The sequence below is a fragment of the Astatotilapia calliptera genome, chromosome 18 (assembly GCF_900246225.1).
Source record: "Astatotilapia calliptera chromosome 18, fAstCal1.2, whole genome shotgun sequence".
NCBI lineage: Eukaryota > Metazoa > Chordata > Actinopteri > Cichliformes > Cichlidae > Astatotilapia > Astatotilapia calliptera.
In genome coordinates this window covers 30,128,332-30,151,471 of record NC_039319.1, presented here as the reverse complement: position 1 = coordinate 30,151,471, position 23,140 = coordinate 30,128,332, and the positions used below count along the sequence as shown (strand labels likewise).

Sequence of the window (23,140 nt, the reverse complement as noted above, 5' to 3'; positions counted from 1 at the left end):
TTTCTTCTTGCTTGTGTTAAGGTTCAAAATTGAGGAAGGAGAGTACAAACCACCCTTGGTCCAGAGGATCTTGGTCAAACAATGATTTTAATGACTACACACGTGTGGGAAGAACACTCTGTACGCCGACAGCAAGTGATCTCCGACTTCCTCAAAGCATACACAGATTTTATACCGTCAGGGCTTGTTTACTGACGCCCCTTCATGCGTCACAGATACATTTTATACATAGATCAGATCAACACCACAATGACTTTTAACCCAGAAGATCATCTTCTATTTTCATGGCTGGTACTTTCCGTTCTTGTCTTAAAGTGAATTGTTCCTCTTTCTTGCCGAGACATGACTAATTTCTCCTCTAAATAAATCTAACTCATGTGTGTGTGTGTGTTGACCCCACATGCTCTTTGTGTCACCTCTTCACCTACTAACTGTCTGTGTCTCGTCCTCAAATGCTCTTTCTCAATTCACCTGTTGCACTTCTGACCTTTCACTAGACCAGAGGCTCACTGAGACTATGTGTATGTCTTCTACTAAATAAATGTTTTAACCAAGAACCTCTACTTAAACCTTAATATGAAATGACCTGATATATAAGTGTTTTGTAAGCATGTATTGCAATTCCTTCTATGTTCTAGTTTTCCCTCAGCATGTATCACCTGAACAGTCACGTCAGTGAAGCTTAAGACCTTTAAAGAACCTGAACATCAACTCAAATAAGCACAGATATGCATTGTGTACACAATAGTTATAACTGCATCTGAAATACAAAATTAACATCATCATAAACATCTTAAGGCCATCTTAAAGCTATCTGTTACATTGTTAAAGCCTCGTCTTAGCCTGCTGCTCAAAATAACTTCCTGCTTCTGCAAACTCTCTGCAAGCCTGTTTCCTGTCAGCCTGTGACTTTTAGCCTTTTTGAAAGACACACTGTTCAACCCCTGAATGCAATATAAACTCCAGATTATATTATTAATGCAATGGTAATAATGATGATTATTTAACAATAGCAGTAAAATAATTTCCCTGCTCCACACTTGGTAACACGTAAGAACATGTAAGAAGTTTGCAGTGAACCAACATTAAACGAGAACTGGTTGTTATGAAAGTTAGACGCTGCTGTAGCACAAACCTCCGACCACTCCGACACCTCCCACTGGGGTCCGCAGCTTTGGCCGTGGCACACCTTCCTATTGGCTGGTTTGTGGAGATCATGTGACAGACAGAGCGAATCGTAGACAGAGGAGTCGAACCCAGGAGACAGCATCTTCCAGCAACGCACGATACGATACTGCACGCCCTCGCCACACGTCCGAGAGCACGCGCTCCAACCACTCGTCTCCCATCTGAGAACAAAGTGGAGTAGTTATCACAGGTCCGTAAAACATCTCCACACATGTAATGAATCACTCTCCTGGATTTGTGCTGGACTTCTGTTTAATTCCCTGGTGGGGCATCCATCCACGGTGGTGACCCCGTGTGATGCATTATGCAGACGGCTTCAGGTGTAACCCAAACTATGGCAGTAAATCAAAGCTATCCCCAAATATTCACTCTTACAGTCCTGGAATCATTTCCAACGTTTGTCAAAAACATTCAACTACAGTGGAACCCCGACTTACGAAGACCCCATTTAACGAGAAATTCAAGTTACGAAGGCACTTAACGGCAATATTTCTGCCCGTGTTGAGGCAAAATGCCCGTGTAACCAAATCCGCTGGCTCTGATTGGCTGAGCCCAGAATGCCTACAATGCCCACGATGCCTTCCGAATCATGTGACAACCCCCTTGGTTTTCGTACTTGCGCTTCGCTGTTCCACTTGAACGACGTATTGTTGTTGCCGTTAGCAACTAGCCTATAGCCTACCGTTCACTCAAAAGGCGCGATGGCTGCTTCGACTTACGAAAGACCCTCGGGAACGAATTAATTTCGTAAGTCGGGGTTCCACTGTATATGCATACGATAACATTTTTAACTAAAATATTTATAATAATATTATAAATAGGCAGTAAAACATGAGGTCTGATAAATCAGCTCCAGATTATTGAGAATAAAAAGAAATCCACAGATATTTAGCAGCTAATGCAGTAACACAATTAGGCCAGATGTTTGTAGGAAATCTGGGTGATGCTGTAAATTTATAGATACAGTTATACAGTGGGGCAAAAAAGTATTTAGTCAGCCACCGATTGTGCAAGTTCCCCCACCTAAAATGATGACAGAGGTCAGTAATTTGCACCAGAGGTACACTTCAACTGTGAGAGACAGAATGTGAAAGAAAAATCCATGAATCCACATGGTAGGATTTGTAAAGAATTTATTGGTAAATCAGGGTGGAAAATAAGTATTTGGTCAATAACAAAAATACAACTCAATACTTTGTAACATAACCTTTGTTGGCAATAACAGAGGTCAAACGTTTACTATAGGTCTTTACCAGGTTTGCACACACAGTAGCTGGTATTTTGGCCCATTCCTCCATGCAGATCTTCTCGAGAGCAGTGATGTTTTGGGGCTGTCGCCGAGCAACACGGACTTTCACCTCCTGCCACAGATTTTCTATGGGGTTGAGGTCTGGAGACTGGCTAGGCCACTCCAGGATTTTCAAATGCTTCTTACGGAGCCACTCCTTTGTTGCCCGGGCGGTGTGTTTTGGATCATTGTCATGTTGGAAGACCCAGCCTTGTTTCATCTTCAAAGTTCTCACTGATGGAAGGAGGTTTTGGCTCAAAATCTCACGATACATGGCCCCATTCATTCTGTCCTTAACACGGATCAGTCGTCCTGTCCCCTTGGCAGAAAAACAGCCCCATAGCATGATGTTTCCACCCCCATGCTTCACAGTAGGTATGGTGTTCTTGGGATGCAACTCAGTATTCTTCTTCCTCCAAACACGACGAGTTGAGTTTATACCAAAAAGTTCTACTTTGGTTTCATCTGACCACATGACATTCTCCCAATCCTCTGCTGTATCATCCATGTGCTCTCTGGCAAACTTCAGACGGGCCTGGACATGCACTGGCTTCAGCAGCGGAACACGTCTGGCACTGCGGGATTTGATTCCCTGCCGTTGTAGTGTGTTACTGATGGTGACCTTTGTTACTTTGGTCCCAGCTCTCTGCAGGTCATTCACCAGGTCCCCCCGTGTGGTTCTGGGATCTTTGCTCACCGTTCTCATGATCATTTTGACCCCACGGGATGAGATCTTGCGTGGAGCCCCAGATCGAGGGAGATTATCAGTGGTCTTGTATGTCTTCCATTTTCAAATCAAATCAAATCAAATCACTTTTATTGTCACATCACATGTGCAGGCACACTGGCACAGCACATGCGAGTGAAATTCTTGTGTGCGAGCCCCACAAGCAACAGAGATGTGCAAACACAACAACACAAACGAGCAAAATACAAGAATGGCCAACCTGAAACTAATAAATATATGTACAATATATAATAGTGTATGCATTTCTGGATGTGTATACTAAATATTTTTCTACGTGTGTGTGTGTGTGTGTGTGTGTGTGTGTGTGTGTGTGTGTGTGTGTGTACACATATTTTACAAATTAAATAGAGTAAACAATAAATAAAATATACAGAGTGAGACATGTGCAAAACAGTGGCATTACTGTACAGTATGGAGTGCATAATGTTGAAGTTCCAGTAGTGAAGCTGAGGTGTCTATGACGTGTTCAGCAGTCTGATGGCCTGGTGGAAGAAGCTGTCTCTCAGTCTGCTGGTACGGGACCGGATGCTGCAGAACCTCCTTCCTGATGGAAGCAGTCTGAACAGTTTATGGCTGGGGTGACTGGAGTCCTTGATGATCCTCCCCGCTTTCCTCAGGCAGCGCTTCCTGTAGATGTCTTGGAGGGAGGGAAGCTCACCTCCAATTATCCGTTCAGAGCACCGCACTACTCGCTGGAGAGCTTTGCAGTTGTAGGCGGTGCTATTGCCATACCAGGTGGTGATGCATCCAGTGAGGATGCTCTCAATGGCACAGTGATAGAAGGTCCTGAGGATGCGGGGGCTCATGCCGAATCTTTTCAGTCTCCTGAGAAAGAAGAGGCGCTGCTGCGCCTTCTTCACTGTTTTGTTTGTGTGTACTGACCACATAAGATCCTCAGCCAGATGTACTCCAAGGAACCGGAAGCTGCTCACTCTCTCCACAGCAGCGCCGTTGATGGTGATGGGGGTGTGTACTTCTCTGCACCTCCGGAAGTCCACTATCAACTCCTTTGTCTTTGCGACGTTGAGGGTGAGATGGTTGTCTTGACACCAGTGGGTCAGGGCGCTGACCTCCTCCCTGTAAGCCGTCTCATCACCGTTGGTGATAAGACCCACCACTGTAGTGTCGTCTGCAAACTTCACAATGATGTTGGAGCTGTTAGTGGCTGTGCAGTCGTAGGTGTAGAGTGAGTACAGGAGAGGGCTCAGTACACACCCCTGTGGAGCACCAGTGTTCAGTGTGTGATGGGGGATGAGGTGATGCTGCCCAGTCTGACCACCTGGCGTCTGTCAGACAGGAAGCTAAGGATCCAGCTGCAGAGGGAGCTGCTCAGTCCTAGATCCTGCAGTTTCCTGTCCAGCTTCGAGGGAACGATGGTATTGAATGCTGAGCTGTAATCTACAAACAGCATCCTCACATACGTGTCTCTCTTCTCCAGGTGTGACAGGGTAGTGTGTAGTGTCAGGGCTATGGCATCATCAGTGGACCTGTTGTGGCGGTATGCGAACTGTAGAGGGACCAGTGAGTCGGGTAGTGCAGAGCAGATGAAGTCCCTGACCAGCTTCTCGAAGCATTTGCTGACGATGGGGGTCAGGGCTACAGGTCGCCAGTCGTTCAATGAGGAGATGGTGGAGGATTTGGGTACAGGGACGATGGTGGCCATTTTGAAGCAGGCTGGGACTACAGACAGAGAGAGGGAAAGGTTGAAGATGTGCGTGAACACTCCAGCCAGCTGAGCCGCGCATGACTTGAGGACGCGGCCGGGAATCCCGTCCGGACCAGTAGCTTTGCGTGCGTTCACCTTCCTGAAGCACTTCCGCACATCCTCCTCAGACACAGTGTGCGCACTGACGTCATCCGCGGTGCGCACACTGTCCGGTCTCATGGTGTTCGCTGTGTCGAATCTACCGTAGAATACGTTTAGATCCTCACACAGAGAGGCCGTGGTCTGTGGTGTGCTGGTTTTCCCTCTAAAGTCTGTGATCGTGTTTAGTCCCTGCCACATACTCCGAGGGTTGTCAAACTGTTGCTCCACCCTGTCCCTGTACTCACGTTTGGCTGCTTTGATCGTCTTCCGGAGTTGGTAATGTGCGTGTTTGTAGTCCGATGTGTTCGCGGAGGCAAAGGCGGTGTTCCGTGCCGCCAGTGCCGCGCGAACATCTCCGTTAATCCAGGGTTTTTGATTTGGGAAGGATTTAACTGTTCTGGATGGGACGACATCTTCCACGCATTTCCTGATAAATCCGCAGACTGAGTCTGTGTATTCATCAATGTCTCTGGCGGCCACGTGAAACATTTCCCAGTCCGCGTGATCAAAACAGTCCCGCAGCGCAGACTCCGATTGGTCTGTCCAACAGTGCACTGCCCTCCGGGTTGGAGCTTCCTGTTTCAGCTTCTGCCTGTAGGCGGGCAGGAGCAGGATGGAGCAGTGATCTGATTGGCCGAATGGGGCGCGGGGGAGGGTTTTGTACGCATCCCGGAAAGAGGTGTAACAGTGGTCGAGTTGCCGGTTTCCACGTGTGTTGAAAAGGATGTGTTGATGGAGTTTTGGTGAGACTTTCTTCAGGTTTCCCTTATTAAAGTCTCCGGCTGTGATAAACGCTGCCTCTGGGTGTGCGGTTTCCTCGCTGCTGATCGCGCTGTACAGTTCCCTGAGTGCACGGTCAGTGTCGGCTTGTGGGGGAATGTAAACAGCCGTAATAATCACTGCTGTAAATTCCCTCGGTAGCCAGAATGGCCGGCACTTAATCATCAGGTACTCCAGGTCCGGTGAGCAGAAGGATTTGACCGGGTGCACGTTCGCATAATCACACCAGCTGTTGTTGATCATGAAACACACACCACCGCCTCTGCTTTTCCCAGTAAGATCCTGTGACCTGTCCGCGCGGTGCACAGAGAACCCGGGCAGTTGTATTGCGGAGTCCGGTACTTTGTCCGATAGCCAGGTTTCTGTGAGGCAGATCACGCAGCAGTCCCGCATCTCTCGCTGGAATGAGATCCGTGCCCGAAGCTCGCACAGCTTGTTCTCCAGAGACTGCACATTAGCCAGTAATAAACTGGGTAACGGTGGTCTGTTAGTGCGCCGTCTCAGTCGAACCAGAACGCCAGGTCTTCTCCCTCTGCGTCGGCGTTTGCGGCCTCCAGGGCCAGAGAACAAAGGCGTCTCAGGTGAGATGAATGGGGGGTCTGCAAACGGAGCGTCCGTGTTGCAAAACTTGAACTCCGGAAAGTTATAAGAAAGACCGTCTTTTATGTCCAGTAAGGTTTGTCGGTCGTACACAAGGAGACAAGTGCTGCTCGTGAAAAAATAAAGGAAAAGTAAAATTAAACACAGAAAAAAGCCGTTGCTTGGGGGAGCTCGCGACGAGGCTGCCATACTCGGCGCCATCTTGTCTCATCATTTTCTGATGATTGCTCCCACAGTTGATTTTTTCACACCAAGCTGCTTGCCTATTGTAGATTCACTCTTCCCAGTCTGGTGCAGGTCTACAATACTTTTCCTGGTGTCCTTCGAAAGCTCTTTGGTCTTGGCCATGGCGGAGTTTGGAGTCTGACTGTTTGAGGCTGTGGACAGGTGTCTTTTATACAGATGATGAGTTCAAACAGGTGCCATTCATACAGGTAACGAGTGGGGGACAGAAAAGCTTCTTACAGAAGACGTTACAGGTCTGTGAGAGCCAGAGATTTTCCTTGTTTGAGGTGACCAAATACTTATTTTCCACCCTGATTTACGAATAAATTCTTTACAAATCCTACCATGTGGATTCATGGATTTTTTTTTTCACATTCTGTCTCTCACAGTTGAAGTGTACCTCTGGTGCAAATTACTGACCTCTGTCATCATTTTAAGTGGGGGAACTTGCACAATCGGTGGCTGACTAAATACTTTTTTGCCCCACTGTAGATGCAAAGGTCAGTTTTTAACAGTTTATTTATTGATTTATTTGATAAAAATGGCACGTTTGGTTCGTCCCAGTGTGAACTCCAAGTCTCCAGGTCCTAAAAGTAGCATCTGACTTCAGAGTATGTCAGCATCATCTGAAATCAGGCATAGTGTTAGTTCAGCCATGACATGGAGATCCATCCCTGCAGATCTCAGAGTCAGCCAGCATCAGTACTGTTCACCTGGGAAACGTGTGCTACGATCAAAGCTGCTTCTAACCCTGCTCCACCTCAGAGGTCCTGACTGAACATGATTGGTTTCTCCAGTTAACCAGCATTTCCATTCACACATAAAACTGTGTTAAACGTGGTGTGGATTTTGCAGTGAGTCTGAGGTGAAACAGTACCGTGGAGGACATTGCTTTCCAATGCAGAACTCTTGTGTGGGCTCCGGTCGGGTCAGAGAGTCACAATAACGGTCGTCAACTTCAGTGCCATCATACCGGACGCACAGGGCATATGTGCTGGTGATACCTGGGAACACAGTACATCTCAGAACTTCTCTCCTCTGAGCACTTTTACAACTTGCCTCGTGCACCCATTCATTTATGATTTTTCTATGGTTCTTCTGTGTAAGTGCTAATTATCTAATATTCACACACATTCATGCAAGACCCTGCTCCACCTGCTGAGCTACAGCCACCCCACCACACAGTGCTCACAGAGATGAACATCCTCCATGTCCTGGTCAAAAATGACTCCAAGGTTCCTCACAGCGTTACTGGAGGCCAAGGTAATGCCATCCAGAGTAAGAATCTGCTTAGATACCATATTTCTAAGCTTTTCAGGGCCGAGTACAATAACCTCAGTTTGATCTGAATTAAGAAGCAGAAAGTTAGCGGCCATCCAGGTCTTTATGTCTTTAAGACATTCCTGCAGTTTAACTCATTGGTGTGTGTTATCTGGCTTCATGGACAGATGGTGTTCAGAGCCATTTTTAGATTGCTCTGGTAGTTCTGTGCTGCTCTCCTGCTCTGTGCATCGTATGATTTCACCACAGACTGCAACACTACACAAAGCAGACATCAGCTCTTCTTTCAAGCTCACCTAAACAGGTCGATCACGTTTAGGCTGGGTCTCAGTTTGCAGCAGTCTCCCAGCACAAAGCCAGAGCATCACTGTGAGCCATTTTTACCATCACATTGTACTCTCCATCCTGAGTGCAGCTGTGACTGACACAATTATGTGGCAACACTGAAAATGCAGGTTTTTGGCCCCCCGGCCTGTTCATACCATTTCAGCCTGATTCAGTCAGGAAGAGCACGAAGCGTCAAACACAATGAAACGTTTCCACTGCAACTGTTGTTGACAAATTCACTTCTTCAGTATGGATTATTAAACAAGGAGTGTTAGTCAAAATCATATTTTTAGTTACAAAGTTACAACATAATACGGTTTGTCCAGTGTCAGAGCAGTACTGTAACATCGCATCACCAAGTCTAGACCTGCATCAGGAGTTCATCAGTCCCTCAGGGATAGCGAGTACAGTGTCACTATGATCACCTTCAGTTAAATGTAGAACAATCACTTTTACACTGTGCTTGAATCTGTGCTGATTTGCAGCAGCAGCCAATCACACAAATATCTGGTTTGGCTCTAACAGTATCAGGTGACAGCTTTGTGTTTACCTGTTGTACAGGTGGAACTGCATGGAGCATAAGCAGACACCTTCCAGCTATACAGGTCTCCCAGACTAATATGTGGCTCCACATCAAAGTTGTTGCTAGAAGGAAGCAGAAACACAGACAGGAGGCAGATTCATGAAACCCACCAATGTCACAATGACTTCACTGAACCTGAGGATCACGTGTTAAAGCCCAGACCAGTCTGCACACATCTGAACCCAGTGTGGTGATGAGATGAAGGACTGTATGTGAAGCAGTTCTTGTTATGATTACAGTACAAATGCAGAATAAGCTCTGAGGATCATGAGATGCTTCATCGTACCTCTCCGTGTCGGCTGCCTGGACCTCTGACACCTGCTGCAGCTCTACCAGGATGGCGGTGTGAGGACCACTGACTGTTTCTGAGGCCACAGAGTCCATGACTGTGACAACGTCCCTGTGCATTTGTGAGCTTGTGTCTGTGTCTGCAGCAGCAACTGACTGCTGCTCAGTGGGTGTGTGTGTGGCTGAGTGAGTGTTTGTCTCCTCCAGCAGCAGGTGGGGAGCATCTTCTGCTGCAGGATGAACCCTCTGATCACCTGTGAACAACAAATGATTTTTAAAATTACTTTCAAGGTTAAGGTTTCATTTTTTATTTTCTAATCTTCATATTATTAGGTGTCTTTTTCATAACTTGTATATAATCAAAGTCAAACTCTACAGTCCTGTTCTTGCGCTTTCCCTCACTTCCTTACAATTTGCTAGAAAAATGGGAAACGGCTACAGGGACAGCAAAAGACTGGGAAAGTTGGTGAACAGGTTAGTGGGAAACAGGTGTTTGTCATGAGCATCCCCAAACGGCTCAGTCGTTTTAAAGGCTGGGGCGAGGTTCACCACTTTGTGAACATCTGTGTTGTGTTACACAACATCCCAACTTCACTGGAACTGTGGTTGTAGTATATTGGCCCAACACTGGTGCGTGAGTCCAGTGAGCTTTGGTGTGACCACAGGTCTTATTCACACCCTGAACTCTGAAGTTTAAGCAGCCTTCAGGAGGAGTTCTCCAGGTTCCTTTATTGGCAGTAGAAGCATCTCTGTTCAGGATCATTGTCTGAAAAATGAAGCTGCTCCCAGTCACACACATAGCTGATCAACATCAGACTGTATTATTCCGCGTTCACACCCTGTATTGTCCAAAGTATTCACTCACCCACCCATACTTGTATAAAGCACTTTGAGTGCTCAGATAGAGTAGAAGAGCGCTATATATGAACCAGTCCATTTACCAAATATTCTTCCAAACCAACTTCCTTCCAAGCCAAAGACTAGAACATATTGATGAAGGATATCATATTTTTGGCTTCACCTGCACAACAGCTGTCGTTCCAAGGCAGGTCTCCCCACCAGGATCTGTTTCCCTGCGTCGGGAGCAGCGCTGGGCTGTCCAAATCACGGACAAACAGGATCCCACATTCTTGATTTTCAGTTCACAAACACTTCTTATAACGACTAACTACTCCTGAAACTTTGGAGGTTTTAGCTCTTTACACAGTAAAGTTACAGGAGGATAAATATAATTACCAAGCAAAATGTTTGTTAAAATAATCCTGTCTGTTACCACGTGAGAACAATAAATATAAATTTTCTGGTGTAACCCTCAAACTGAATGGTAATGTAACAACACTCGCTCCTTCCACGTCTAATATCTGTAACGGAGGCGGAATAACTGGATCCACACTCCGTGCCCAGCGAACGCTCGCCACGCAGGGGGAAGACGTTTGGTCAGTGACACCGACACAGTTTGTTCCCCCGGTTCAAATCACGGACAAACAGTATCCCACAGTCGTTCATGTTTTAAACACTCTGCACAGACATTTTTTTGAAAAATGTTGAATATTATTACACAGTAAAAACCTAAAAAACAATACAAACAACTATACGTAAAATAATTAAAGATGGTTTGTTTTTCTTTTTTTAAAAGGAGGTAGCGGTTTATTTAATTGCAACCTGTAACCTTTTATTTCTTTCATTGTTTACAATTTATAAACTGCAGTGGAGTTTGAAACAAAATATGGGCGTGTGTGCACGTGTGTGTGGGCGGGGTTCTTGTAAGACAACGGGGGCCTAGCAAAGCAAGTTTGGGAACCACCGCCTTACTGTACACAAGGAAGATGTCTGAAGTGAAAACATTTGGGAAACAACTGGATTTGTCTTTTCTACCTGGGAAGGTGAGCATTAGCGTGTTGTCATCTTCAGCCGAGTGCTCGTTGGAAGAGTTGGAAGAGCTTTCTTCATGACCAGAGAAAAGAAAGACAGTGGCAGAAATCATGTGGTTAGAAAGCACCAATATCACGGAAGATTAAAGGATCACTAAAGCTGTTGTTGTCTCCTGATTGAACCTCTGGCACGACTCAGAACATCTTTAATAATACAAGTAAGATGAAACTTACTGTAGCCAGATGGTGCTGGAGGTCCCTGTTCCTCCACATCATTGTGACTAAACACACGAGTGATGACGTCAGCTGGTCTGTAGACCATAATGTCCACTGGTGCTGGTCTGGCGGTCTGGATCTCCCACACCACTTCCTCCTCCTCTTCTTCCTGCAGCTGGACATCTGGGTGGTCGTGCAGGTCGTGATGGACAGATGCTGACCCTCTGCTGTGGTTCATCGAGATACTCTGATCCCCTCTGACATCCACGTTTACGTCATTATAGGTGAGGTTAAGATTGGAGTGGCGTGAGGCCGCGGCAGCTGCTTGAGACTTGAGTGGGATGGTATACTCGTAGGTGATGTGGGGGAGTTTCCCATTCAAGTTGTAGTACTGAAATGACACGCAGCCTTGTTACAGTCAAACTAACAAACACGTGTGTGTGTGTGTGTGTGTGTGTGTTCCTGTACTACCATAACATTAAGACCCTGCAGAGTGGGTCCCTGGGCAATGATGTATTCCAACCCATCAGACAACACGACGCTTGGACGTCGGTACTTGAACACTGTTCCTGCCACGTGGAAATTCTGAGGATTGTCAAACACAGTGTTCCCATTGAAGAAGAAATATCCCGCTTCATCTGACAGAGCTAGAAAGAAGGGAAAACGTCAGGTAGGAGGGCTAAAAAGTCCTTTTCAAATGTCAGAGCTTCAGTGTGTACATGTGTGTCTTTGTAAATCCAGGCCAATGGTACTGAGCATGTACCAAAACGGGACAGTGTTTTCCTACATGTTGTCCCCGAGCCAAGGGGCCAAACCTACAGCGGGTAGAAGCACTGAGCAAAGGTTGTGCTGGTGCAACCACAATAAGCAGCACCACACTGGCACACAATATCATTCAGATTGTCTACATTCCCATCTAGGCCGTGGTAGTCTAAGGGCTTGAGGAGATGGGACTTGTTTGTTAGTTGTTGAAGAGCTCTCATCTGAAACGCATGTTTCTAACAGCTGACGGGGCTCCCTGACCACATATATCTCACATCTACCTTCAAAGTGACAACTGTGCTCTACTGAGAGACGCACACGAGACAACCTAGCACTATTTTATTATCAGGCGCTTAAAGATTCAAGTCACATATCTGTGGACTTAAATCTCGCTGAACACAGAGCAGTGAAGTACAACTCATAATTCAAAGCATATATTAGACACATGGAAACAGGAAGTACTTGTGATTGGCTGTTGATGAGGAGATGCTGTGTCCTTTGTGAAAAAAAACTCCGCCTACTCTGCAGTTGTTCCCAGACACGTTTTATTTCCACGCTGATGTCAGCTTTAACTGACACAGTAAAATCCCAACTGGGATGTTGGTGACGAACACATGACAAACTGATGGGAGCCACTTGAGGCCAGGGACGTCCCATCAGTTGGTAGGACTGAAGACGCCTTTCAGATGAGACGTGAATGACTTTAGGAACCTAGATAGGTGGTTCAGATCTGCATGTTCTTACTCTCAAATACCTCGAGACAGGAGGCAAATTCACAGAACCCAAAAAAGACGGTCCTGGTGTCAAACTGGACTTCTTTAACTTAAAACTAGTGAAAATGACCAAGTCTTAGCTGGAGACTAAAACGCTCATCACCACTGAAATGTGATGACATTTGCTTCCTGTGCAGGTCTGGGATCTGTAGTGAAATTACAGAATGAACAGCTGAGTGTTGGAAGCCATGCAGAATGCACCTCAACACAGAGTCATCATTTTCTAACATAGCAGTACCCAGAGTTTAGCTACTAATCCTGTTCTCTTCCTTTAAAAAGTTACTTAGGCGTTGGATTAGTTTGCTTACTGTAATACACTAATCATATATATTTCAAACAGGTTTGAAATCCTCCCGACCAAGCGATTGATGATCGGGAGCTGGTCGTGAGGTGTTAATCGCGTCTCGTTGTGCACTGCGGTCAAGTGAGCCCTCACTTACGAAGTCACAGTCAAGCTAGCCGCACCGCCAGCCGCACCGAAAATGTGGTTGCACTACTCTTACGTATATTACGGTATGGGTGAAGCCCGGCTTAGAAACGCAGTCTATTGTGTCCTGACACTATTTTACTTCACAATCCACTCCCAGTTTTAGTGTATCTCCACTTTTCCCCTGTGATCCACAGCCCAAATTACTGTATGATTCAGAGAAAATTAACAATAAAATTTACCCAATTTACTCTACTGTACTTTTAATCTCCTCATCTTTAACCTCAGATTACAGGAAAACTATAAGAGGTGACGCAGATATTTCACTGGATTATGACTCTGGGTGACCCCCACTCTGCACCCTGTCATCCACAGCCAAAATTACTGTACGGTTTTTGAGAAAATTGATAGCAAAATCTTCCCATTTTGCTTTACTTTACTCTATATAGCCTCATCTTTGACCTCAGATTACAGGAAAACTGTAAGAGGTGACGCAGATATTTCACTGGATTATGACTCTAAGTTGTCGCCACTCTTCACCCTGTGATCCACAGCAAGAATTACTGTACGGTTTTTGAGAAAATTGATAGTAAACTTTGCACAATTTACTCTACTGTACTCTATATATTCTCATCTTTGAGCTCAGATTACAGAAAAACTATAAGAGGTGACGCAGATATTTCACTGGATTATGACTCTGGGTGACCCCCACTCTGCACCCTGTCATCCACAGCCAAATATACTGTACGGTTTCTGAGATTGCTGTGTTGACAGAGTATGATAAAGGCTAAGAAAATATACTGCCTAAAATAATATCAAATTTATACAACAAATTACAAAATTGCCACATCTGCTGTTATTGCCATGTGTTAGAGCATTTTTCAGTCATAGAAAATACATATCATTGAAATATCATCAGTAAAAGAAATACTCCCACTATGTAAAACATGTTTTTAAATTCAGTTAATAAATATTGTATCAAGTCTGTACAGATGTTTAAAGGCATAATGCAAAGCATGTTTGTTTCTTATTGCTTACAAATGTGTTTGCCTTTAACATAATTTACATTTCATTTATACATTTTCACAGACGAAACAATAAAAGAGGTTTCCTGAACTGTTCTTCATGGCCCAAATTTTGAATCCTTTTGAGAGTGATGCATTATCCATGATGGTGGGAAATTTGTTCATTGATCTCTGACCCTCACTGACTATGACTAATTCTGCTTCCAGCCTTGCTGATTAATTTGTTCTTCCTTTTGGCATCCCTGTCACTGATGCTGTCACCAGTTGTACACAACATCTGTTTGTCCACCAGTCTAATCCGTAATTCAGGTGAACCCAGAATTACATGTATCTTTGTAATGTTTCAAAAAATATACACTATATGTTGATGGGCATTGTCACACTTTTCTTTCCTTTATAAGTAAGAATCTCTATGGTTTTAATGACAATTCATATACAGATTGTGGAGGACATTTAATTCAACACTCTAAAAAGTTCCTCATCAGCAGACTATAGTACAATTTCAGCCCACCGTTAATAAACCCATCCAATGCAGGGTTATCAGAGAAATTATGCAAATGTTATGTTTTCATGTACTGGTAATCTATTTATCATTTATCATGATTCCTGCTCTGATGATTACTTTCTTCTACTTCTGTAATTTTAATAGTTAAAGGATGTTGAACATTAAGCTCCAAACAGGATGAATGAGGAAGACCACAGAGGAGAATCATGGCTGTAGCAAAAGAATACATGCAGCTGTTTTTTTTTCATGGTGGAGGAGCAACTTCTGATACTATCTTAAAGAAAAAACACATCAAATTGAAGAGTAGAAATAATGACAACAATATGTCTACATTTTTTTATTAATTTCTTAAAGTAAATGCAGTCTTGTCATGGTCAGAGTTGCCCACTCATATTTAACTAATTCAAATACAATTACTGCATATGGGAAGATTTTACTATCAATTTTCTCAAAAACCGTACAGTAATTTTTGCTGTGGATGACAGGGTGAAGAGTGGCGACAACCTAGAGTCATAATCCAGTGAAATATCTGCGTCACCTCTTACAGTTTTCCTGTAATCTGAGGTTAAAGATGAGAATATGTAGAGTACAGTAAAGCAAAATGGGAAGATTTTACTATGAGTTTTCTCAAAAACCGTACAGTAATTTTTGCTGTGGACCACAGGGTGAAGAGTGGCGACAACCTAGAGTCAGAATCCAGTGAAATATCTGTGTCACCTCTTACAGTTTTCCTGTAATCTGAGCTCAAAGATGAGGATATATAGAGTACAGTAGAGTAAATTGTGCAAAGTTTACTATCAATTTTCTCAAAAACCGTACAGTAATATTGGCTGTGGATCACAGGGTGCAGAGTGGGGGTCACCCAGAGTCATAATCCAGTGAAATATCTGCGTCACCTCTTATAGTTTTCCTGTAATCTGAGGTCACAGATGAGGAAATTAAAAGTACAGTGGAGTAAATTGTGCAAAGTTTACTATCAATTTTCTCAAAAACCGTACAGTAATTTTGGCTGTGGATCACAGGGGGAAAAGTGGAGATAAACCAAAACTGGGAGTGGATTGTGAAGTAATGTAGTGTCAGGACAGAAAACACTGCGTTTCTAAGCCAGTCGGCACCGATACCGTAATATGCGTAAGAGTAATGCAACCACATTTTCGGTGCGGCTGGCGGTGCGGCTAGCTTGACTGTGACTTCGTAAGTGAGGGCTCACTTGACCGCAGTGATTCGGGGGATAGCAGAGATTTCTTCGGAGGAGGAAATGGAGGAGCAGGAGTCCGGTTCCGACTCATATGGATCAGAGTCTGAAAATGAGAGCGGAGAGATGGAGGAAGAATCGGCAGGGTGGGTTTCCAAAAATGGAACAAAGTGGTCTCCGACAAACGCTGAGACGCTCCGCTACGTTCCAGCGGCCACGGGACACACCGGACCTACTTTTTATGCCATCGCCCGGATCAGTGACCTACAATCCAGTTTTTCTCTTTTCGTCACCGATGAAATTATCCTGCATATCGTCTCAATGACCAATCTCCAGGGGAGACGTGCTATCGCTGACTGGAAAGACGTGGACAGCGATGAACTGCGTGCGTATGTGGGGCTACTAATTCTGGCCGGTGTTTACCGTTCCCGAAACGAATCAACACTCAGTCTCTGGAGTGAGAAATCCGGCCGGGTGGTTTTTCGGGCTACCATGTCCGAGAAAAGGTTTCGCTACATTACCAGGGCTCTGCGATTCGACGACAGACTTGCAAGACCAAGACACCGTGATGACAAACTGGGTCCATTTCGCAAAATCTGGGATATTTGGACCTATCGCCTCCAGATGATGTTCTGGCCAAACAAGGAAATTTGTGTGGATGTGGAACTTGTCCCTTTCAAAGGGAGGTGCGCCTTCAGGCAGTATATGCCCAAAAAGCCAGCAAAGTATGGTCTGAAGGTATGGGCGGTCTGCGATGTAGAGACGTCTTATGCCTGGAAACTACAGCTCTACACGGGAAAAGCAGCCGGTGGGCGCGCTGAGATCAACCAGAGGATGCGAGTGGTTCTGGAGCTGACAGAGGGGCTCCAGGGACACAGCGTCACCTGTGACAATTTTTTTACTTCCTTCCCTCTGTCAGAGGAGCTGCTCAGGCGAAAAAATACCCTGGTTGGCACCATTAGGAAGAACAAGCCCGAGCTTCCGCCACAACTGCTGCAGACAAGGGGGAGAGGAGTGTTTTCCTCCGTCTTTGCTTTCACTAGGACGCACACGGCCGTGTCATACGTCCCCCGCCGCGGCAGAAATGTCCTCCTGATGAGCTCCAAACACCGCACTCCAGGAGTCTGCGACGAGCCGAAGAGAAGGCCACACATAATAAAGGATTATAACAAATCCAAGGGAGGTGTGGACAAACTCGATCAGGTAGGTGTCATTACGCATCAGTTGCGCACGAATTTATTCATTCTTGCTCATATATTCTTGTGTAAAATATACGTAGGTTTAATGGGTTTTTTTTGTGTGTGTGTTTTGTTTTTTTATTAGGCTGTTGCCACCTACACCTGTAGGAGGCGAACGAGGCGGTGGCCGTTAGCCCTTTTCCACCATCTGATTGACATTTCGCTCTATAATGGTTACGTCCTGTGGACCGCGGTTCAACCAGCCTGGCAGCAAAGCAAAGCTTACAGAAGGAGGCTCTACATCGAGGAGGTCGGAGAAACCTTAGTTCAACCGCACATTGCCAAGAGAGAGCGACTTCCCCGCTCTTCCCACACAGCAGAGCATGTGAAACAGGTGCAGGGTGCTGCTGCAGATCCCTCTCCAGGCCCCTCTGCAGCCATCAGATCTAAGGTGAGGAAGCAATGTGACCTTTGCACAGGAAGAAGGAGGGTCTTTACCGTCTGCTGCAAATGTGGGAAGGGCGCATGCAAGGAGCACAGCCTGACCATCTGCAGCAACTGCTCCACCTGTACAGGACTGCCCCCCCCCCCCCCCCAGCCCCCATCTCTCATACCTTTCCCCATTCCAAACAGCACATGTTCATTGTTCTAAAGTTCTAAAAATAAATGTTTTGTGGTTCAAAGTGATCTTGTATTTTTATTTTCATATTTTTTTATTTTATTTTAGAACACAACAAGGTAATAGTATTTAGTGGTAATAAGCAATAAGTAAATAATAAGTGCCAATAAGCAGTTAACATAATCAAAAAGTGAAAACACGATCACCAATATATTACATTTACTGTGCTCCTAGAAAAAATAGTAATTGATCAAAATGAATGTTGGTGCCAATCTTTGGTCCATCTAAAGGCCTAATTATAATAACAAACTAATATTACTTCAAATGGTTTTTTTTGAAAATATTTAGTTTTTTTGTTTTTTGGGGCTAAAAAAACAGTGCGCTCATGTAATAAAACTGGGATTTAAAGGGTTAAAACAACGAAAATATAATTAAAACTTTATATGAATATTTCAGGGAGAAGTAGTTTTAAAAGACTGACCAATTTAAAGTGGAAAAAAATATGAATATATAATCTTTTTATTGCATTTTTTGGGGCGGGACCATTTTTGGTCCTTAGGGCCTTTACAGGATGCATTTTTTTAAATCTGCTCCTGCAAAAAAAATAAAAGTGGATCAAAATGAATGTTGGTGCCAATCTTTGGTCCATCTAAAGGCCTAATTATAATAACAAACTAATATTACTTCAAATGGTTTTTTTTGAAAATATTTAGTTTTTTTGTTTTTTGGGGCTAAAAAAACAGTGCGCTCATGTAATAAAACTGGGATTTAAAGGGTTAAAACAACGAAAATATAATTAAAACTTTATATGAATATTTCAGGGAGAAGTAGTTTTAAAAGACTGACCAATTTAAAGTGGAAAAAAATATGAATATATAATCTTTTTATTGCATTTTTTGGGGCGGGACCATTTTTGGTCCTTAGGGCCTTTACAGGATGCATTTTTTTAATTTCTGAGGAATTCTACAGTAAATCTGGGTGAAACCTGGCACACAGGTACAGTAGGTGTCCCAGAGGGGGGATGTGTTGAAAGTTGGACATCAACTACTCAGGATGATTTTTAATGAATTTCTGACATTTCCATAATTGTATTGACTGTATCGGGCTGCTACATTGTAATTTGTGCGCGCGCGGGTATAGTCTTTCAATCGGCACATAAAGCGAAAAGGCGCTACCGTAAAGACTGGTGTAAAAGCGCAAGGAAATTTATGCGGCGGATAGGAGGCGGCTGGCTTGACCGCGGCTCACAAATGACGGCTCACTTTACCGCGGTGTTATGCTGGGCAGACACTGTGCGATTTTTGGCCCATTTTGAGCCGATTTTTGAGTCGTGCGACCGTTTTGGCGATCGGCACGATTTTGGCCTTCATCGTGCGTCGTGCATCGTGTAGTATACGTGGGGTAACGAGAAGCGATTAACACCTCACGACCAGCTCCCAATCATCAATCGCTTGGTCGTGAGGGTGTCACCGCAGTTAGTCACACTGCGCATGCGCAAACACAAATGTCAGCGAAAAAGACGGCGCAGCACGGCAGTGCAGCGTGTGATCTGGACACAAGCGATGGAGGCACAACTTGTAGAACTTTGGCAAGCTCATCCGAGCCTTTTCCATGTGGCCTCACAAAATTATCACGACCACAACAACCGTGAAAATAGTTGGATCTACACTGCTGCTCAATCACAGCTGCCTGATCAATGTTTTTCATTAGCAATTTAGCAAAGTTGACAGAGAGGGAGAGCGAGCGACAGAATTTCTGTTATAACCTTCATTTTATGGACGCACAGTGTGAGCACTCAGGTCGCATCAGAGCATCGGGCCGTATAGTGTGAAACCCTGCATCATGACCTATGAACTTCTAACCCCTGCGAGTCAATCGTACAGTTTGAGCAGGAGCTGAATCACGCGACTGAAAAAATCGCAGTGTCTGCCCAGCATTACCCCACGTATACTACACGATGCACGACGCACGATGAAGGCCAAAATCGGGCCGATCGCCAAAACGGTCGCACGACTCAAAAATCGGCTCAAACTGGGCCAAAAATCGCACAGTGTAAGCCCAGCATAACATTTGCAGCATGCGTGCTTGTTGTTTTTGTCTGCTTCCACTTGTCTTTGCACTAGGATGATGTCGGAGTAAATGTGCAGTCATATTTGTTGTGTTCCCACTAGTGCTGTCAGCGTTAATCTGAAATGACGTTAACGCCACAACACGGCAAATCTCCGTTAACGAGCTACCGCGGATCGCCCTGTGCGTGGGGCTGGACGGTGTCAAGACGAGCTAACTGCGCTAACACACTAGCTCCCACCCATGTAATTGAGCATTGCGTGGCACATGCAACACACTATTTTACTTTTGTCCATGACGCGCTTACCTTCAGGGTCATACGTCACATGAAGAACAAAATAGTTCCAAACGCCAGATCTGAATGAGGGTGGGGGAGGTTCAATTTGCCATGTTGCAACGAGCTTAGCTTCTGTCTTGCTAGCTTGTGCTGCGCTCAGTGGATCTGCGCTCGACAGTGCAGCCTAGGCGGAGTAGTCGAACGCAGATCCACTGAGCGCTCAACACAGACAGCATCGTCAGAAGGAAAGTTGATAAAATAAATTACAAATGTTGTATTGTTCGATACATATGCGTACCGAACCGAAAGCACTGTATCGAACGGTTCAATATCGATACGAATATCGTTGCACCCCTGATATATATGCATATATTTGATGATATTGAACCATGGTCCCTCATGGTCCCTGATGATATTGACCTTAAAGAAGCTGTACGTTCTCACCCAGGATGTTCTCCGTCTTGTGCCTCTCTATGATCTGAATGTCTGAAGCTCCAGCTGGGATGTTGGTGATAAACACATAACCTGATGACAAAAACAAACTTGTCACTAAACTGCAACACAATTGGAAAGAAAAAACACTCCAAGAGTTTATCAGCAGGAACACATTTCTGTGAATACGAGGACTGAGTCTGGTGAGGACAGATCTCTGGCGAAGGCTAACCTATCTAAGTATGTTTTTAATGCACTGGTACTGCATCACACGATGGGATTACACCATGCGTCGACGTCTGCCTCCAACATCTTTGAAACATGGCTGTAGACAGTTGGACTCCTGATTAGATCCAGTCCGTTTGGATCCATCACTCCATAAGAGTTACGTTGCCTGCGATTTCCAGTCCAGTTCTAATGTGGCATACTTCAGCCTGTTCTCCCTCTTTCTGTTCCTTAACAGTGGCTTCTTGACAGCCGTCCTTCCATTCAGAGCACGTCTAATGAGGCTTCTGTGGAAAGTAAATGAATCAGCCGAAGGGTCAGATGCATTTCTCAGATCCTGTCAGGTCTTTGCTGGATATTTTCCTTATTACTGAAGGACATAACTGTTCATCTGCTGTAGAATTTCAGGTGTGCCACTTCTTTTGTCCTTAACTTCTCCTGTTTCTTCTGATGTTTTAAGAACGTACTTTACACCATGTTGCAATATGCCAAGTTTCATGGCAATATCTCTTTGGGAAGCCGTGTTGGTACAAAACCATGCTGTCAAACAACATTTTTCATTGGTCCAACTAAGAACAAACTGGTGTATGTGTTGCTAGCAATAAATTGCCTACAGATGCAATTTAAAATGTCTTCTTTGCTAAGTTTTCTGTTATGTGTAGAAACAGAATGATGTCAGGATCAATGTAAAGTTATTTAACTGACTGAAAAACATTCCCGTGTCCAAATAAAAACTCATAAATTCAAGAACATTAATGTTCAAGACCAATTTTTTAAAAAAAGATTACAAAGTCTGGCTCCTTGCAGGCAAAATCAAGGCATTAAAAAATATGTTGAAAAAGCTTCCCTCGCTTCGAGAGTCCTGCTGGCGGGCAGCCTGCTGGCGGGCAGCGTAGTAACAAACCAGCAGAAGGGGGTGAAGACATCATGGAGTCATCCACCCCGGTTTCAGGCTTCTATGACGACACATGTTTACAGGACACCGTGCAGTGGATTTCGCTGAGGTGGTTGTAAAGATAATGGTTTCCTTGAGCTGTCTGATGAGTGAAACAATCACTAAATGCTCGTCCTGTGCCAGTTAGATATGTTGAATGTGGTTATCTGTGTGTGTGTTACCTAACTGTGTGAGTGCCTTCCTGTAGGATCCAGAGATCCGCTGGCACGATGTCCCGTTTCCTCCGCACACACCACATCTGTCTACAGTCTTACTGCTGTACAGCTCCCCATCACACCCCACAGGCTGGAACAGAGGAGCAGACATAATACACATACATGTGACACTGTTTGTTCTTCAGAGACAACACTCATGCAGCTTTTTCTCACAACAACCAGAAACACCTGACTTGAATTTTTACTACCAGGAAATATATTCTTCCAAGCCACGTGATTGGGTGAAGGTGTTCACATGTTTTGCTCTTTAAAGCACACTTTTAAACACAGCCGAGTTCAACCACATGTCAGAGTGGGGAGGAAAGGTGACGTGGAGCCCAACAGGGCAGTCAGCTGCCCCACATCTGGGTTCAAGAAGAAAGGTCATGAATGTCAGCTCCTTTAGCTCCCCCCCTACTACAGCGACGGCAGAACATACAAAGAACTTCTTTATAGTGAAGTGAAACCATGTGTTGAAAGGTGAAGGCTGTTCCCAGCATGCCTCAGTACTGACAGCAGCTGCGTCCTCCTCTGCAGAGTTTACCCTCCTCTAACAGATACTCGAACCAAACAGCTCATATCATCTCAGACTGCCTGAGAAATCATGGCGGTAAATTAAAAGCATCATGCATGACGAGCACAATGAGTCTGACAGAGCAGCTGTGGGATGTAGTGGAACATCATGAAAATGCTGACCACAAAGCTGCAGCACCTGTGCCATCATGCCAAAGTAGACGAAAAAGTCTGAGCGCCTTGTTGAATGAACACCACGGCGTACAAGCTAACGAAGCAGCTAATGAGTGTATTTTCTATGATGTTGAAAATATTTCATTAAGATTTTCTACAGTAAAAAAGCATCTGAACTTTTTCTGGTTGGTTACCTGACACATCCCCTCGATACACACTCCATGGTTTTTAGTATCCCGACAGGAGGTGCCATCGTGGGCAGGAACCAGCAGCTGTCGCTCACCACTGATGGTGGTACACTGCAGGTCACATGGTCTATTGGAGATGCTGATGTAATCGGCTACATGGGGAAGGACACATTTAAGAAAGCATTTCTTTAACAACATCAACAAATTGCACTGGCTACATCGTGTCAAATACACAATCTTCACATGTTGTATCTACTGTTGCATCGTCAAACGTAGATGATGAAAGTGAACTGACACATGAGGCTGACCTGGGTACAGGGGTATCCACTGATAGTATCTCCTTCCAAAGGCTTTAGAGTTGAACTGGGAACACTGGTGCTGCTTGAAGCTAACACTGGTGCTGGGACACGGCTACAAAACAAATACATA

General features: G+C 44.7%; 1 protein-coding gene across 5 annotated transcripts in view; it reads right to left on the bottom strand.

The window, feature by feature from the left end:
* The window catches only part of LOC113010989 (ADAMTS-like protein 2), a 44,816-nt gene that overhangs the window by 3,188 nt on the left and 18,488 nt on the right, over positions 1-23,140 (bottom strand). For 3 of the 5 annotated variants that reach the window (XM_026150337.1, XM_026150339.1, XM_026150338.1), the window contains 11 exons: positions 23,020-23,122; positions 22,718-22,863; positions 21,804-21,927; positions 20,475-20,555; positions 11,674-11,849; positions 11,221-11,593; positions 10,991-11,059; positions 9,114-9,369; positions 8,795-8,889; positions 7,514-7,640; positions 1,136-1,349 (listed from right to left, as the gene is read on the bottom strand). In XM_026150337.1, the coding sequence (XP_026006122.1) occupies positions 1,136-1,349; positions 7,514-7,640; positions 8,795-8,889; positions 9,114-9,369; positions 10,991-11,059; positions 11,221-11,593; positions 11,674-11,849; positions 20,475-20,555; positions 21,804-21,927; positions 22,718-22,863; positions 23,020-23,122 (1,764 nt within the window). Of the gene's footprint in view, positions 1-1,135; positions 1,350-7,513; positions 7,641-8,794; positions 8,890-9,113; positions 9,370-10,990; positions 11,060-11,220; positions 11,594-11,673; positions 11,850-20,474; positions 20,556-21,803; positions 21,928-22,717; positions 22,864-23,006; positions 23,123-23,140 lie in introns of all 5 variants that reach the window. The other 2 variants (XM_026150341.1, XM_026150340.1) reach the window with 1 other exon arrangement.